The sequence below is a fragment of the Bombus pascuorum genome, chromosome 7 (genome assembly GCF_905332965.1).
Source record: "Bombus pascuorum chromosome 7, iyBomPasc1.1, whole genome shotgun sequence".
Lineage (NCBI taxonomy): Eukaryota > Metazoa > Arthropoda > Insecta > Hymenoptera > Apidae > Bombus > Bombus pascuorum.
This window is the reverse complement of record NC_083494.1, coordinates 3,651,379-3,667,161: the sequence shown is the minus strand read 5'-3', so window position 1 is coordinate 3,667,161 and position 15,783 is coordinate 3,651,379. Positions and strand designations below refer to the sequence as shown.

Sequence of the window (15,783 nt, the reverse complement as noted above, 5' to 3'; positions counted from 1 at the left end):
CGATTTGACTAAAAATTGTAACGGCGATGGCTTGAAATATTCTAATTGTTGAATTTTCAGATAGGATACTTCGTTTTGTGGAGAAATGTATTGTAAATGTTTTAACGTAAGATCGTTTCTCAACGACTGCGCGATTTCTGGAACAAAAATTAACGAAACGTGGAAAATTATACAAAGTTCGCGATACGATATTAGGAAACACCAATATGCGACAATTTTTTGCTATACGTTGAAAATAAAGTTTGCCAAGTATTTGTTTGCAATATGAGTTTCGTGTTCTTTCATTCACCCTATTTATTCTTTTATAGACACCGATCGATCGAAAGAACAATCACAGTTCTAGATTTTTACAATACATCTTGAACCATAATTTATGATATCCACGAATAGAGTTAATGAAAGTTCACAACTCAAAATAAAATGAAAATCAAGAATAATTGAATTGTGTATACGTGAATTACTGAAATTGTTACGTGAATTAATTCAAGTATTTTATGTGCAAGTAATCACACAACATTTTCCTGTAGTCCTATTTTTATTTTTAATTAAGGCTTATAGTTGTATTGACTATGATTGTGGGCGACTTGGCGAAATTACATATTTTGTTATGTTGAAGTAATTATTTTGTAACAAATACGTTAAAATATTCATGGATATTTATTGACACAATTATTGATCGACGTAAAAAATGTGGGTAACGTAGGTACCATTAAGCAGCTGTACGGGTTAGAGATCTACAACGATGTGGCAGGTCTTCCAGGTGAGACTGCGCGTACACGTAGGCGTAAACTGGAGGAAGGTAATGGTCGAGGATCGCATCAATGAAGCTGGAAAGGCGTATGACCTCGCAAACGAAACACTATAAAACGCATAAACCTCGCGTTATAGATTGTAATCGTTGTTGTGCATAACAATGAATGAATTAACGTATGCTATGTATAATATTATTCGGCACAATTATATTAAAAAAAGGATGGAATTTATAAAGTTTATGTTTTGTCTCGCTTTTCTTAATGTTACTACTAAAGCGATATTTGCTTTTAATATTAAAATCTTTATGATTTATACGAATACCTAGTTGTGTATCATGATTGGAAGTAAATGAATACTGAAAGACATAATGCTCGTATATGAAACGTTCAACAAAATCAATATTTTTCATGATTTCATTTGAGGAAGAAAATAACACGTACATCTGTACTATATTTGAAATTCTTTTGTATTGTGAGACTTATAAACACCTTCTTGAAAGGCTACAAACAGAGTAATATAACAAACTCCATCGGGTTATTGTCTAATATACTTGGTCTTAAATAGAGTAATTTTATACTATTTCCTTAGAAGTTACATTTATACATTTTATAATTCCCAATACCTTCTATAACATTCTTTTAGGAAGACTATTTACGTGCTCTTCATTGAATAAATAATTTTATTAGAATGTAAAAACATTTTTTATTTAAAAACTGATTATCTTAAAACCGTTAAATGTTTCAAAAATTATTATTAAAACTCAATTATTATCATTACTAGAAATCTTTCACAAAACTTTGATATACTATATGGGGATCAAATATTCGTTTAAAAAATTTCACTCACGAAATTTTCACAGAAATTTTCCATTCGCCTGATTAATTTATCACAGACATGGACAAGTAATTAAGAAACGTAAATGAACGAATCAATCGCTAATTGTATGGTAAAGCCAGAATCCGTTTATAAATTGAAACGGTATCTAGGTAATTAACGGACATAAATCATTTCTCACATTCTATATTTGTGTTCTGATTCGTATACGACTTTCGCATGACTCGTGTACTCAAGACGAACCATTCGTCGTCTTAAATAAAATGCATTCTTCGTGCAAGTTCATCCGGTAAGACATGGCCAATGCTGACGTCAAAGATGAAAAAGGCTGAATACGGGAAAAGCTATTAATGGTTGAGCAACGAATTGCGTCGCTGCCACGTTTGCTATAGGTCAACAGAAAGCATAGACAAATATAGTTGGTCTGTCTCGACTAGTAGACGACACGCTATAGTACGACAAAGAGCAAATATAGCAGTTGGCTGTTCAGGCTAAACAAAGATACTCCCAGAATGAATCGCGAAACCGAATCTTCCTATATCTCTACTGCTTCTGCATGGTCGATATCACTTGACCCACTCTTTCGGATCTAGAAACTGCACCTTCGCTTTTATATCCCGACTCCAGTACCGAACCACCCTCGATGTTCGAGAACTCGATTTTATCACAGAGCATCCTATAACACAAGACGCACTTCATTACAATAAATATATATTTATAAGGAGAATTAAAGATATTTTTGGAAAATGTATTGCTTAAGCCTTTAATAAGAGGTCGTTGCCTTGTAATAATGAATAAGGAATAATCAAGCATTCTGTTTCGTTAATAATTATAACGTGCTTTGTCAATATATGTATATGTTACCGGCAATGTGTAAAATACAGGTATTTTATTTAATGCCTCGGAAATCCATAGAACTCCATAAATGGAAATGAAATTGAAATAAATTGGCATAAATGGGAATGGAAATGAATAAATGGGGCAAAGTATGAAATGCTTAATATTTCAAAATTTCTTAAATTATAAATGTAACAGTCGTTCACTCTTAGTTTCCGAGATATTCGCAAAAGACTGTCGATACTACTACAGTGAATTATGTCTATAATTGTGAGACCGTAGCAGCGTATGCGTCAAAACCAACTTTACAGTGACCGAATAAAAAATAACACCTAACCCAAACCTATATAAACTATAAACAAAGAATAAGAATTTGGTTTTAGTATTATTATTATTGTTCTTGTTCTTGTTCTTGTTCTTGTTCTTGTTCTTGTTCTTGTTCTTGTTCTTGTTCTTGTTCTTGTTCTTGTTCTTGTTCTTGTTCTTGTTCTTGTTCTTGTTCTTGTTCTTGTTCTTGTTCTTGTTCTTGTTCTTGTTCTTGTTCTTGTTCTTGTTCTTGTTCTTGTTCTTGTTCTTGTTCTTGTTCTTGTTCTTGTTCTTGTTCTTGTTCTTGTTCTTGTTCTTGTTCTTGTTCTTGTTCTTGTTCTTGTTCTTGTTCTTGTTCTTGTTCTTGTTCTTGTTCTTGTTCTTGTTCTTGTTCTTGTTCTTGTTCTTGTTCTTGTTCTTGTTCTTGTTCTTGTTCTTGTTCTTGTTCTTGTTCTTGTTCTTGTTCTTGTTCTTGTTCTTGTTCTTGTTCTTGTTCTTGTTCTTGTTCTTGTTCTTGTTCTTGTTCTTGTTCTTGTTCTTGTTCTTGTTCTTGTTCTTGTTCTTGTTCTTGTTCTTGTTCTTGTTCTTGTTCTTGTTCTTGTTCTTGTTCTTGTTCTTGTTCTTGTTCTTGTTCTTGTTCTTGTTCTTGTTCTTGTTCTTGTTCTTGTTCTTGTTCTTGTTCTTGTTCTTGTTCTTGTTCTTGTTCTTGTTCTTGTTCTTGTTCTTGTTCTTGTTCTTGTTCTTGTTCTTGTTCTTGTTCTTGTTCTTGTTCTTGTTCTTGTTCTTGTTCTTGTTCTTGTTCTTGTTCTTGTTCTTGTTCTTGTTCTTGTTCTTGTTCTTGTTCTTGTTCTTGTTCTTGTTCTTGTTCTTGTTCTTGTTCTTGTTCTTGTTCTTGTTCTTGTTCTTGTTCTTGTTCTTGTTCTTGTTCTTGTTCTTGTTCTTGTTCTTGTTCTTGTTCTTGTTCTTGTTCTTGTTCTTGTTATTAATGGGCAATATTATTTTAAAATATAAAAATCGTGCTAACCATTTAGAAATACTGTTACCTCACCGATTTCGATGATTTTTGAATATGTTGTAGACATTTTAAACAAGTCTTTCCTATTCATATAATCCCCACTCGGCTTTGGTTTCCGCCGTAAGACTGGTCCTAATACTAACGCATGTGCTGTCATAAACGTACAATTATAGGCAAAATTCACTGTAGTAGTACCGACAGTGTTTCCCGAATATCTCAGGAACTGGAACCAACCTGCGACTGTATGTATAAGAAAAAATTTTTCAAAACATTGAGTTGAACAACATACCTAAATTTCATCAAGATCAATGAAGTGTACCCTTACATGCATAATCATCGCCCCTTCCTCTTGTCTCTTCAATAAGAAAGTCCTGTATTTTACTTCGTATTTTACTTCTTTGTACTTTACTCCTTTCATTTTCATATACCTTGCTTTTGCAACATATCTTTTGAACAAAGGCTTTTTCATAACTCTCTTTCCATAGTTTGCCTAACTATCACTTCTCGTTCCCTATAATGCCAAGGTATTATATACAATGCCTGGAGAAAGTATAAAATATATAAAAATAACAAGGGTACATCACCAAGTAATATTATATAATATAGTCAAGTAATATATATAGTTAATATTGTAAGCTTTATTTTAAAGCTATTTTTGTTTATAAATGAATTTAGGAAGAGATTCGTGGCTTTTGCTGATAACAGCAACGAACGAGGGTAGGCAACGTATTTTATCTCGAGAAAGAAGTAGTCTAAAGCAGAAAAAATGTTTGCCGCATAATGATATTTTCATAATTTTTCGAAATAAGTTTTGTCACGTCTTATATACGTTATCGTTTCGTTACATTTTGTACCATGGTTTATTCATATTTTAACCGACAGATACAACAACTTTTTTAATTTATTAAATATGTTCATATTGCCTAACACTCGCTCACAAGCGTTTGATCGTGCGCTCTAATTAAAAAGGATAAAACAACAGACGCTGCTAGGCAAAGGGGATTCGATTAGGGTTACCTCCTCTGTCAAGTATCTCATGAAAAAGTCAAGCAATCCACATCGTACGAACTGGGGAATTGAAAATTGCCACGTGTCAGGTGAAGCACTAGACGACAATAGGCACGTGCAGTCTGGAATCTCGTAACCGGATACGCTGGAACCGGGTTCCACGGGTATCAAGGGTGGTTCGAGTTCGTGGCTCTTCCAGATATAAACTGAACCCGTTGTGTCACACGTGATGTTCTCGTAGATTGCAAATGGGTGTTATGTTCGAAGTACAGGTCGCAATCCTTCGTGCATATAACACGTTGTCGTACATCATGCGTTGTCTTTGTAAAATTCGTTGCATAAATTACTATGTCGCTTACAGGTCAGAAGCAAAGGATGTAATAAATATATTTCTGTAAATTATCTTAAAAAGATTCAAACGGCATATTTTTACATACTACATAAAATACTTAAAACTACATAAAATAATTAAAAGTGGGAAGAACTTATCAGATCCAAAGATATGATTAAAGAAGTTTCTTAAAAGTCAAATATGTACTATAACTTAAAACAAATAATATTTTAATATTCTGACGAGCAATGTCTTTAAAGTTATGAGAAGGGTAGAAGAATACGTGTTTAGTCCCAAATAAAAGGACAGTCTCATACTATAGATTGAATCAACAATGTACTAAATTTTAAGATTGCCCTCCTGTAAAGAATGGAATATTATTTAGAACAATTTATATAGAACTGGATACAACACGACAAAATCTAATTAGAAACATGCATAAATCAAACAAAATTGATTGATAAAATACTTTCTCTAATAAAATATAAGATAGAAACACCTTAAACATTAATAACATTTATCATTTATTATTATTTACAAACACAGAGATATATATTAAAATATATTCTTGCTCTAATAGAATTTTCGTATTTGTACGTATTTACATTTGTACATTGTGTTCTATGTTACTCATTATTATCTGATAATGAAACAGGGACTAATGACATACCTTGTTACCATGATGACAGAGATGAATGAAGTAGCCTTACCTCACATGGGAAGTTCTTCCAAAGAGATCTACGACTCTACTACAGGGCAGAGTTTTTTTGACGTGACAGAAAGAGATCACAGAAATTCATATAACAGTGCTTTGCTACAAATGGATATTTGTTACCCAAAAATGAACTGTTTGTAGTTAGTTTGGAAAAGACATCTTCAAAAAATATAAACTTTTTTTTTTACAAAATTTCCATCACTATATTCCAGGATCACCATATATATATGTATACGTTCGTTACGTTTATATCAGTGTTATCATATATGATCTTACATAATAAATAATGTTTTTATTATGTTGTAGTATGATATGATTTGATTAATGATTTGATGATATGATTGAGTATCACGATATACTCTCTAATAGCCGTAAGATATTTATAATTTTAAATCGATAAATAAACCGCATCACTTAATCACAGCAATGAAGAAAAGCGAGCGTTATGAGTGTTTAATAAAAGAATCATTTGTTACAATATAAATTAAATTATAGCTCCTTCAATTAACGCAGTTTCTTTCAAGTTTACGATATTTGACATTATTGGACTTATTGTGCTATTAATATTTTAATTTATTCTTAATATCTTAGCTGTGATTTATGTTCATAGTTTATGTAAAACCAAGTTCAATTTCTAGACCAAAATAAATAAATATTTTATATATATAAATAGTTTTGTAAACTATTTTAATAAACATTTCTATAGTTTGAAAGCTTTTTCCAACAAGTGATCGTTAAATTTGAGGAATTCGTTTAATTTGAGGAATATGCAAAAAATTTACCTTTATAGAAATTTTTTTACAAGAGAATCAAACTAAAAGGATTGTTTCCAAAATTTAATCTGATTTAATATCACATATTAATATGATCAGAATATATCAATGTTATATCTATCATTATATAAGAAAATTTATTTAAAAAAAAACAAAAATATTGAAGTGGTGAAATAAATAATAGTGTTAGTAGTTAATTCATTTACAAAAGAACAAAATGGTAGATATGCATATATACCACTTGTTAAATAGATCTCCCAAACTTGTTACATGATTCAATATTTTAATAGCTTAAAGCAAAGTTAATGCACGCTATAAAATATCATCTTGCGATAAACAATTTTAATAATAATAAATTCATTTGTCCCATTTAAATAGCACAGTAATGTCAAAGCTTTTACCATGTCGAAGACTTCATCAGGTGAATGAGGCAAAACGAACTTCCGATCTTTTACATTCGACACATTGCTGACAGTCCATAGGATAAGACAACGCAACTATTTTTTTCTTTATCTCTCGCATTTGCCACTTCCGAACATTTTGAAATTTGCCAATTTTATGAGAAATGATGTTGAGGATCACCTGGTTGCAAGAATGGTACCCCAGTGTTAGCGGAAGTAGCAATCTAGCAAATCCAACAAAGTGAAAAGATCAATTTTATTTTTGAAGAAGTTCTGAAAGATAAAAAAAGAATTTTATATTAAATTCATTTAAAAGCAAAAATAAATGTAAACTGTATCGATAACGTTAATTACCTACCAAAAAATAATTCATCAATTTTCAAACTAGACCATAACAATCCATAGATCTATAACAATCTTAGATCGTTATATAAACAAAATGTTTATTATTATCTTATAAAATATGTAAATTAATGCATTCCCAAACGTTGTTGCTAATTACAGAACTATGCATATAATTATGAGACCATAAATCGTTAAAAATACTAAAAGAATGAAAAAAGATGGTTATGGGAATTGCTGTACAAAAATGGCAAAGGGACGCAAGAAAAAGAGCACAGTCTAAGATATATCTACAATAATTACAAACACGTATAATTTAACAAGCGTGAGTACTAACGTTCTTATGAAATATTTATCTGCGTAAGGATTCTCCACGTGTAAAATTTCATTGTACGTTCTTACACAACGCACTCAAATCCAGGAGATTCCAACTAATCCTTAATTAAAATTATAATTGCTCAACAAATTTTTTCTTTTTACACTACAAATTCGTGAGTTTTTAAAACTCGCGTATAATTACTACATGCAATTTTAATCACAATGACAATAGCACATTAAGATGGTTAATGATTAAGAGCCATTATAATTACCAATCCAAACGTATGTATAATATTACAGTTTTAACGTTCTGCAGAGGTTACAAAAGTATTTAAATACCGAGTTGCCAATTATATTAATAAGCCTAAATATTCAAAGGCCCATTTTTAACATTTATTACACATTTAAGATGGCTATCCATACTAATATTTACTAATTTTTTACTAAGTATTATATATACAAGTTAATGCATATGTAAAATGTACGTACATACATATATGTGTTTGCAATAAATCTTTTATAACTTCTATATACATTTTCAGATTCTTAGAAATTTGGCCAATATAATCGTTACAGCCGTATCTCATAACATCGCTAATGATATTTCTAAATGTTTTATGTAACGTATATAATATGGAAGTTATGTAATATAAATGTTATATTATAATATAAAAGTTTTCTAGGACAAGTATTGAAATATGTACTTCGTGGGCCGGTGTATTTCTGCATACTAAATCCGATTGATTGCGATGTCGATCAATCACAACTTCGAAACGATACACATCTCGACGCACGATTTCAAACATTCGGCGACCAGTAGAGTTCTTAAAAGATGTGCGATTAAAGTTCGACACGATTTTTCTAAGGTATAATATTTCTGCGAGGCAGAGGGTGCCTACGTTTGCTACGTTCAACAAGGGAAGAATAAGATGTTCTCCAAGTAGGAAGCAGTTGTCGATGAACAAAGTGGGTCACGAGCTGCGACCTCCGCGTCTTTTACACAACCTCGAGGATTCCGCTTCTCCACTTAATTACCTTCACGTCCTCCATGCATGCGACGCGAATTTTAACACATCAAACGCAGCTACCGTGACGAAGAAAAATATTTCAGATAATGGAGGAACCAAGAATTCTTCACAAAAAGGAAGTTGTATGAGATCCTTCGATTAGGAAGGAAAAAGGCAATTTTCTATAGGAACGGTTTTTAGTATTTTTTAACATCCTTTGCAATCACTATCTCGTCATCATTGTACAATCAGTATTTCAAAATTTACTGTTCCCTTTATTTAGGAGATTGAACTTTTTAACGGCACAATAAGAATTTATTTATCCGACACGAAATTTTAATTGTTCTTTGATTCATTAAAAATTCTATCGATTAACTCTATTTTAACGTGTTACAGGAAATCTCAATGAGTGCTTTATCACGTTTGCAATATTAATTAATTTTCTATTGATAAAGAAGGACAAGAAAAAAAGATAGACAATTCTGGTATTATTATTCCGAATTATTTATGCAATACCGATAACTATATTAATCTAATAATAACTAATAACGGTGCAGTGCAGCCATATAGAAGGCTATTGGAACTGTACCAGATGATACAAGAGCAGGAATATGTTTCCACAGCCCAGTGAAAGAAGATTGGACATGATATAGGCGCAACACTACTTTAACTAATTAGTTATTTACTAAAACTAATTAAAACAATCGCGATGGAAGAACACAACGCTAATTCTTAAAACAAAAATAAAATAAATATCCATATACATATAATGAAAAAGCTATTTCACATATCGTGTTACTACAAACTGCGATATTATACAATCAATGAAACATTTAACATCTCTAAATCCAACTTTAAATACAGCAAAAAATTTTAAAGGACACAAGAGAAAGTTCAATATGAATTACTTTCTCAGAAATTCTGACGATTCATAATCAGAATTGCCACGGACAATGGCATTATGGCGATGGCATAATTCGTAACATTAAAATAAACACGATTATCATCTTTCCGCAAGTCTAATTCAAACCGTAATCAGTCCCTTGCGACGCTAACAAAAAGCCGCGAAACTTTTTCGCAACTCTAATTCAAACCATAATTAATCTCTTGCAACGCTAATGAAAAACACCGCGATTTATATGATAGTAGACAGGGATATACATAGGCCGAAAAAAAATACTACAACTACAAATGCTAAAAGTGAGCATAGTGGCAAAGTAATAAAGGGAATGACTTTCCATGCTTTGGCTGATCCAAAGGGTGGAAAGCCATTAGTAGTTGTGCTATGGCAATTTTTCCGGGTCTCTTCGCTCGTAGCGTCTTCTTTTTTCAAACACAATGCCCACTGAAACTTAAATCTAGTTCAAGTTTTTCTAATCGGGAAACAAAGAACAACTTATAAAGATAAAATAAAATATAAATCGTGGGAGCTAATTCAAGTACACATCATAGTGATCGCTGTTCATTCGCATGTGCATACTCGAGTAATGCACGTTTCGAGATCTACTCACGACCACAATCGCAAAATTTGATAAATCGGTGTGCAAATCAGCAACCAGAGGCGAATGGTATGCTCCACTCGTAAAGCAAGCTTCGCCGTCAATCTTTTAAATCAAATTTATTGAAATAGATTGGACCACGCGAAAATACGCCAGTGCCAACCTGTCCGGCACTACCTACTTATAATTAACACTCACGCTAGAGGGTATGCTACCTATGCTATCTAGTCCTACATTTAAAAAGTAACAAAACAGACATACCAACACGCTCGCTCCACGCTTCTTACACATAATCCGAACGTAAGAACCTGCACTAGAAAGACGTCCCGGGACACCTTCAACACCCGAGTTTAGAGCACAACTTTCATATTCTAATTTACATATCATTTTCCTGAAATCAAGTGACGATGTTTAGAGACCATTTCATAAAAATATCATATATATTTCAACCTTAATAAAGTATATTTGAATTTAAATTTTAATTAAATATTTATAATCGTATATAATCATGTATATATCATTCAAAGAAATAATTTTACTAGAATAGATCATGATATCTGAATTAATTTAACTATCGTTGTAATTTAATACTAAGATTAATATTACTATTTATAATCTACTATACATATTTATTAGCATCGTTATTGTAAATTGTAATTGGATTCGTATTTGCGAATTTATAAATATTTTAAAATTATAATGAATAGCAAAAGCGACGCAATTCCACAGCCTAACCACACAAACGCGCGCGTGCACACACACATACACGCAGTGCAAAGTACGTCGTGCACCATACTAATGCAACATCAGTCACTGAAAAATTGTCAAGCTCACAAACTAGTCATCATGCCCATTGCTTTTCTCCCACCCGACTAGAACCTAGGCACGTGAGTATGAGTACCTGGAATTAAACATGGAAGGGGTTGAATATGAAAATCGAAGGCTAAATCTATGATTAGCAATCGTATTTACATCTATTACATTTTGCATCTAACGGGATAATTAATGAAACATTATATAATTATATAATTAATAAATCATTTCATTCAAATTTTAATAACTCTACTTTACATTTTATTTTACTTTATCTATTTGCAAATAATATTTATATCAATAACTGTAAATGAAATATTAATAAAAATATTCTCGGCAGATTCCTTCGTCAAAATCCATCTTTGAAACACAAAGAGTCATTCAAAACTCGTTTCGATTCTACAATCTGCCTGTTACGAAGTGTCTTCTTGGACATAAAATTTGGTATATTTTAACGGACGAACAAAATTAGAGTTTAATACCTCCATGTTTCATGTTTGAAATTTTACTGAAATTATGCTGAATATGGAACTCAAATAATAAAGTTGTTTCATCGTAAAATAGAACATAAAATTAAATATAATCATCACTAGCATTACAATAATAATTTGAACCATAATTGAAATTTTCATAATAAGGCAGTCAAATGGCATCAAACTTTCTCACTATAAAATATTTAAAAGACTCATTTCGTTGTTTATTTCAATATTGTTGTACATACTCGTGAGGATTATTTAATCTATATAAGTAGAAATATTGAATATATGTAATTTAATTTTATAAATAATTTTAACATTTTATTATTCATACAAATTCTTCATATTGTAATATGTAAACATTGTACTCATATATAATGCATTACCACCAACATTTAAAAACGCGATGTACAAGGAAACCTATCCTGAACTAACAAATAAAACACAGACAAAAAAATGTTACTATTCACAGATATAATAAATATCCGTGGTTATTATGCTCGTCAAAAATTCTACGTAATATAACCATTCACCCGTGTCGATTCGGACCTTCCATCCTACAACATGTTTAATAGACGAGAGGAACAAAAATGCATGCGACTTACGATTACATATGTTGTCATTACATTGCAGCGTTGTCATCGATACTGTTGTCCAAGAGAAATTCTCATTAAGTCATCTTAAGAGAAATTGTCATCAAGTCGGAATCCTTGAATTCAATGAAAGAAATGGAGATTGGAAGAAACCTATAACAAAGCATAAAATATTATTATTTGTTGTTAGTAATAGTGTTAATTATTTTGAAAGTTTGTAATGATAAGAGTTTAATTTCTATTAAATAATGAATTTCATGTTAATATTCAATTGAGGAATGAGAGGTTTACACTTATTAAATTTTCAATCAGATTCTATTCTTTAATTAATAATAATTATTGTAAAATATAAGGAAGAGAATTAAATAAAGTGCAAAATAAAATATTACTTACATTCTTAACTTTTCAAGCACCACTAGGTCCTTTTCAAGGAGCAAGAAAAAGAGGAAATAGTCAAATACCTTTAACAAAATGTGAATTATTATAATTTGTTTTGAAAGAAATACTGATTATTCGAACAATTTAAGATAATGAAATATAAAACTTTACGGCAAAATTAAGATAAAATATCGCATAATTATTATTACCGTAAAATCGAACGATTATTATCAAACTATATTTCTTTTGTTAATGATGTATAAAAGAAAAAGAAAAGAAAGTAAAACCGACTATCAAGGGAAAAGAAGGAAAGAAAAAATCGAGGGCAGTGAAAAGGAAAAAAATTTCACTCCAATAATGGTTGTACTTCTCGAAGTAACTTTGATTGAAAAACAGTAAACATCTATTCACATTAAAAAACGACAAATCACTATAAATTGTATTAGATTATAAATGTAAAATGTATGAAATAAAGATTCTCACTATTTTGAAGCAATGACTTGCTTTTGTATATTAAATTTTCCACATTTATAACGAGCTCTCGACAGTTGCTTCCTCTTCTCAATATGACACCGCGCGAAATGGTGCAATTTCAAATTTTAATTTCAAAATTTACCACCAGAGTGCGTTGATGCAAGAACGTATCTAATTCTCTCAGTACCCGGGTGCTATTCAAATGATTGAAATTTCGATATCCATCTAAATAGAACTCTACATCGAAATACAATAAATCAGTATAAATTGTGTTAATTAATCGTTTTATTACTAGCTATACTTAGGGTATAGTTAAATTGTTTCTTCCTAAATGACAACGATGAAAATACGAGAATTTTCGTAATCAGCCTCAGGCATTAAAATAAAACGAGAATGGTCATGGATTTCTTCGTCTGCAATATGTTAATAACTGCAAATATAGAATAATTCAAACTAAGATGCTCACCATTTTGAAGCAATGAGATGGCAATGTGTATTAAATTTTCCACACTTATGACGAACTCTCTGCAATTGCTTCTACCAATCTTTCAATACGACACCGCGCGAAATGACATAATTTAAAAATTTAATTTTTATTTCTGCCACCAGGGTGCAGATGATACAGGTAACTACATATCGTATAGTATATATACGTATTATCCCCTCTAGTATTATGTTTTATCAAAGGGGTAGTAAGCACTTGATACTTAACCAAATAGTTTTGATATTGTGATACCAGTGTTTGATATTTATACTCTTTTTGTATTAAGGGGTATCGCTATTTTGGCATATTGTCGTCTTAAATATAAAATATAAATGATGGATAATTCTATGGCACAAAGTATAGAACAAACTTTTGGTAAAACGTTTCTGCAGTTCGTATTTTTTTAGTTTATTATTATCTTAATTACTTATTTACATTTTTATACTTTTAATTCTTTTCCTTTTTTCTCAATTAGGTACTGTTTACATAATAAAATATTACTCAAACGTGATAAATGTGGTGCTTTTGAAGTGTCTGGGACATCAAATAATATTAGAACTTTATCAGACTGTTTATATATTATTGACAACATTAAATTGGAAACAGATAAGAAATTAAAAAAGTTACAAAAAGAAGCATTGACTGCAGACTATTCACCCTGTATGTATTATATACTAAATTTCATATTTATGATATTTCAAATAAACTTTGTTACCCTTATATCATTTATATCATTAAATATACCTAAATTTATGTAAAGTCAATATTATTAAAAGTTAAAAATACCATAATATAGATTAATAATAATAGATTATTATTTTAGATTCAGCTCTAATAAAGGCTAGGACTAAAACAAACAAAAATAAAGTGAAAAATATGTCCAAAAGGAAATGTGTATCAATTTATGATAAATGAGTAAGGAATTAAATATTTATTTATACAATGCATCTTCATTATAAATGTTATGCAAGTTTGAAAGACTGTCTTCTCGATAAATATAAAAATGGAAATGAAATATATAACTTTATTCTAAAAAATAAACTATGATAAATAATATTGTTGTTAACACATTGAATGCCATAAGAGTCACTGGTAACTGGCATTCAACTTGTCAGTAGCACTGTGAAGGTCACTGGTGACTGGCACGCCAAGATTAGTAGAAACAGATAATTTGAATAAATATCAATAGTTATAAATTTTATTATCATCATTAACATTGTTACTACAATGGCGTGATGAAATGAATGCAGTATAAAACATATAAAAATAGTTTTATTTATACATGAAATATAAACCTATAGTATTTCAACATTATATGTATCACATAATAAAAAATGTATCATGTTGTCATGGGCAATCCCTGTAAAACTAGCATGGCATTCAACGTGTTAATTATTGATTTTATTTCAGTCCTTATTTTACTTTTAGAAAAATTTAAGAAAACTCATGAAAAATTCCATTATTTTAATGTTTTGAAGCATTTAATCCATAAAAAAGAATTTAAACAACTAAAATCAGAATGTAAATATAAGTTAATAAAAAACAATTGAAGCCACGTTTTGATACTATATTCTTTAAAAATATTCCTCTGAATATATTTAGAAAGTTATGAAATTTAAGAAAGGTACAAAGAACTATATTTCAAGTATTGGATATATCATGCTTTAAACTGTTTAATTTGAAACCTTTTATTGAAAAATTAAATGTACATAATTACATTCTTTTAACAAAATTAGTTATATTTGATGAATTTTCAGCATATGAATACATTTATATAATATTTATATCCAACAAAACAAAGTAGTAAATATAAACGAAACTTGATTGCTGTGGCTACAGACAAATTTTGTTTACATTTACTACCCCCTCTTGTTGAATAGACCTTTTGTCTGATTTCTTTTAAAAATATTACATGCTTATTTTCATATGATATCAGCTTCTGGAAATAATAATGGAACATTATATATCATATATTCAACTTGGAACTCCATCCAAAGGAAATTTAAGAAAGGAATACGTTCAGAAATCTTGCAGTCTGATACGAAATGTAGTGAATGGAAGCCTCTAATAGGTAGATATATAATAATTTCTAAAAATTCTGAAAATTCTACTACCTATATTTAAGCCAAAGTATATCAAACCAATGTATGTAATTACACTATTTAAGTACAAGTAAGTAATTTTATATTCTAGCAAGCAAACTGACTAAAAAATTATTTTCTAGGTATTATACCATTTACTGTAAGAAATCTGAGATAAATCATTTGAATATAACATTCAAATTTTTTAAACAATTCCATACTACAATAATTAGAGTCACTAATTTTGAAAACAAATGGGGATCAATTATTCAACACAGACGTGATACAGAAACAACACATTTATATTTTATATCATATGATATAACGAGTCTTTTTGCTCCTAAA

The 15,783-nt window shown here is 30.2% G+C and overlaps 1 protein-coding gene and 2 long non-coding RNA genes across 4 annotated transcripts in view; 2 read left to right on the top strand and 1 right to left on the bottom strand.

Annotated features, from left to right (window-relative positions):
- LOC132908700 (uncharacterized) overlaps positions 1 to 15,783 on the top strand; it is a 321,053-nt gene that overhangs the window by 280,218 nt on the left and 25,052 nt on the right. The gene's annotated exons all lie outside the window — the stretch shown is intronic.
- LOC132908702 (uncharacterized) lies at positions 1,215 to 13,509 on the bottom strand. Its single transcript, XR_009658402.1, has 4 exons — positions 12,415 to 13,509; positions 10,974 to 12,174; positions 6,974 to 7,246; positions 1,215 to 2,263 (listed from the first exon to the last, which is right to left on the bottom strand). It is a non-coding gene; the product is annotated as an uncharacterized LOC132908702 (long non-coding RNA).
- Positions 13,560 to 15,584, top strand: LOC132908697 (uncharacterized). 2 transcript variants are annotated; one of them, XR_009658397.1, is made up of 5 exons: positions 13,560 to 13,748; positions 13,833 to 14,017; positions 14,181 to 14,272; positions 15,294 to 15,428; positions 15,551 to 15,584. XR_009658397.1 is itself a non-coding variant. In XM_060962939.1 (3 exons), exons 1-3 carry the CDS (start codon positions 13,690 to 13,692, stop codon positions 14,270 to 14,272), a joined length of 336 nt encoding a protein of 111 aa, XP_060818922.1. In that variant the 5' UTR covers positions 13,568 to 13,689; the 3' UTR covers positions 14,273 to 14,912. The 2 variants fall into 2 exon arrangements, 1 of the variants encoding a protein (XP_060818922.1); XM_060962939.1 differs by lacking the exons at positions 15,294 to 15,428; positions 15,551 to 15,584 and having other exon boundaries at positions 13,568 to 13,748; positions 14,181 to 14,912.

Excerpts from the sequence above, each read along its gene's own strand:
- LOC132908697 (XM_060962939.1), top strand. The coding sequence starts at position 13,690 with ATGATGGATAATTCTATGGCACAAAGTATAGAACAAACTTTTGGTAAA. Across the intron at positions 13,749-13,832 it reads TTTGGTAAAACGTTTCTGCA|GTACTGTTTACATAATAAAA; the intron begins GTTCGTATTTTT and ends TTTCTCAATTAG. Across the intron at positions 14,018-14,180 it reads GACTGCAGACTATTCACCCT|ATTCAGCTCTAATAAAGGCT; the intron begins GTATGTATTATA and ends TTATTATTTTAG.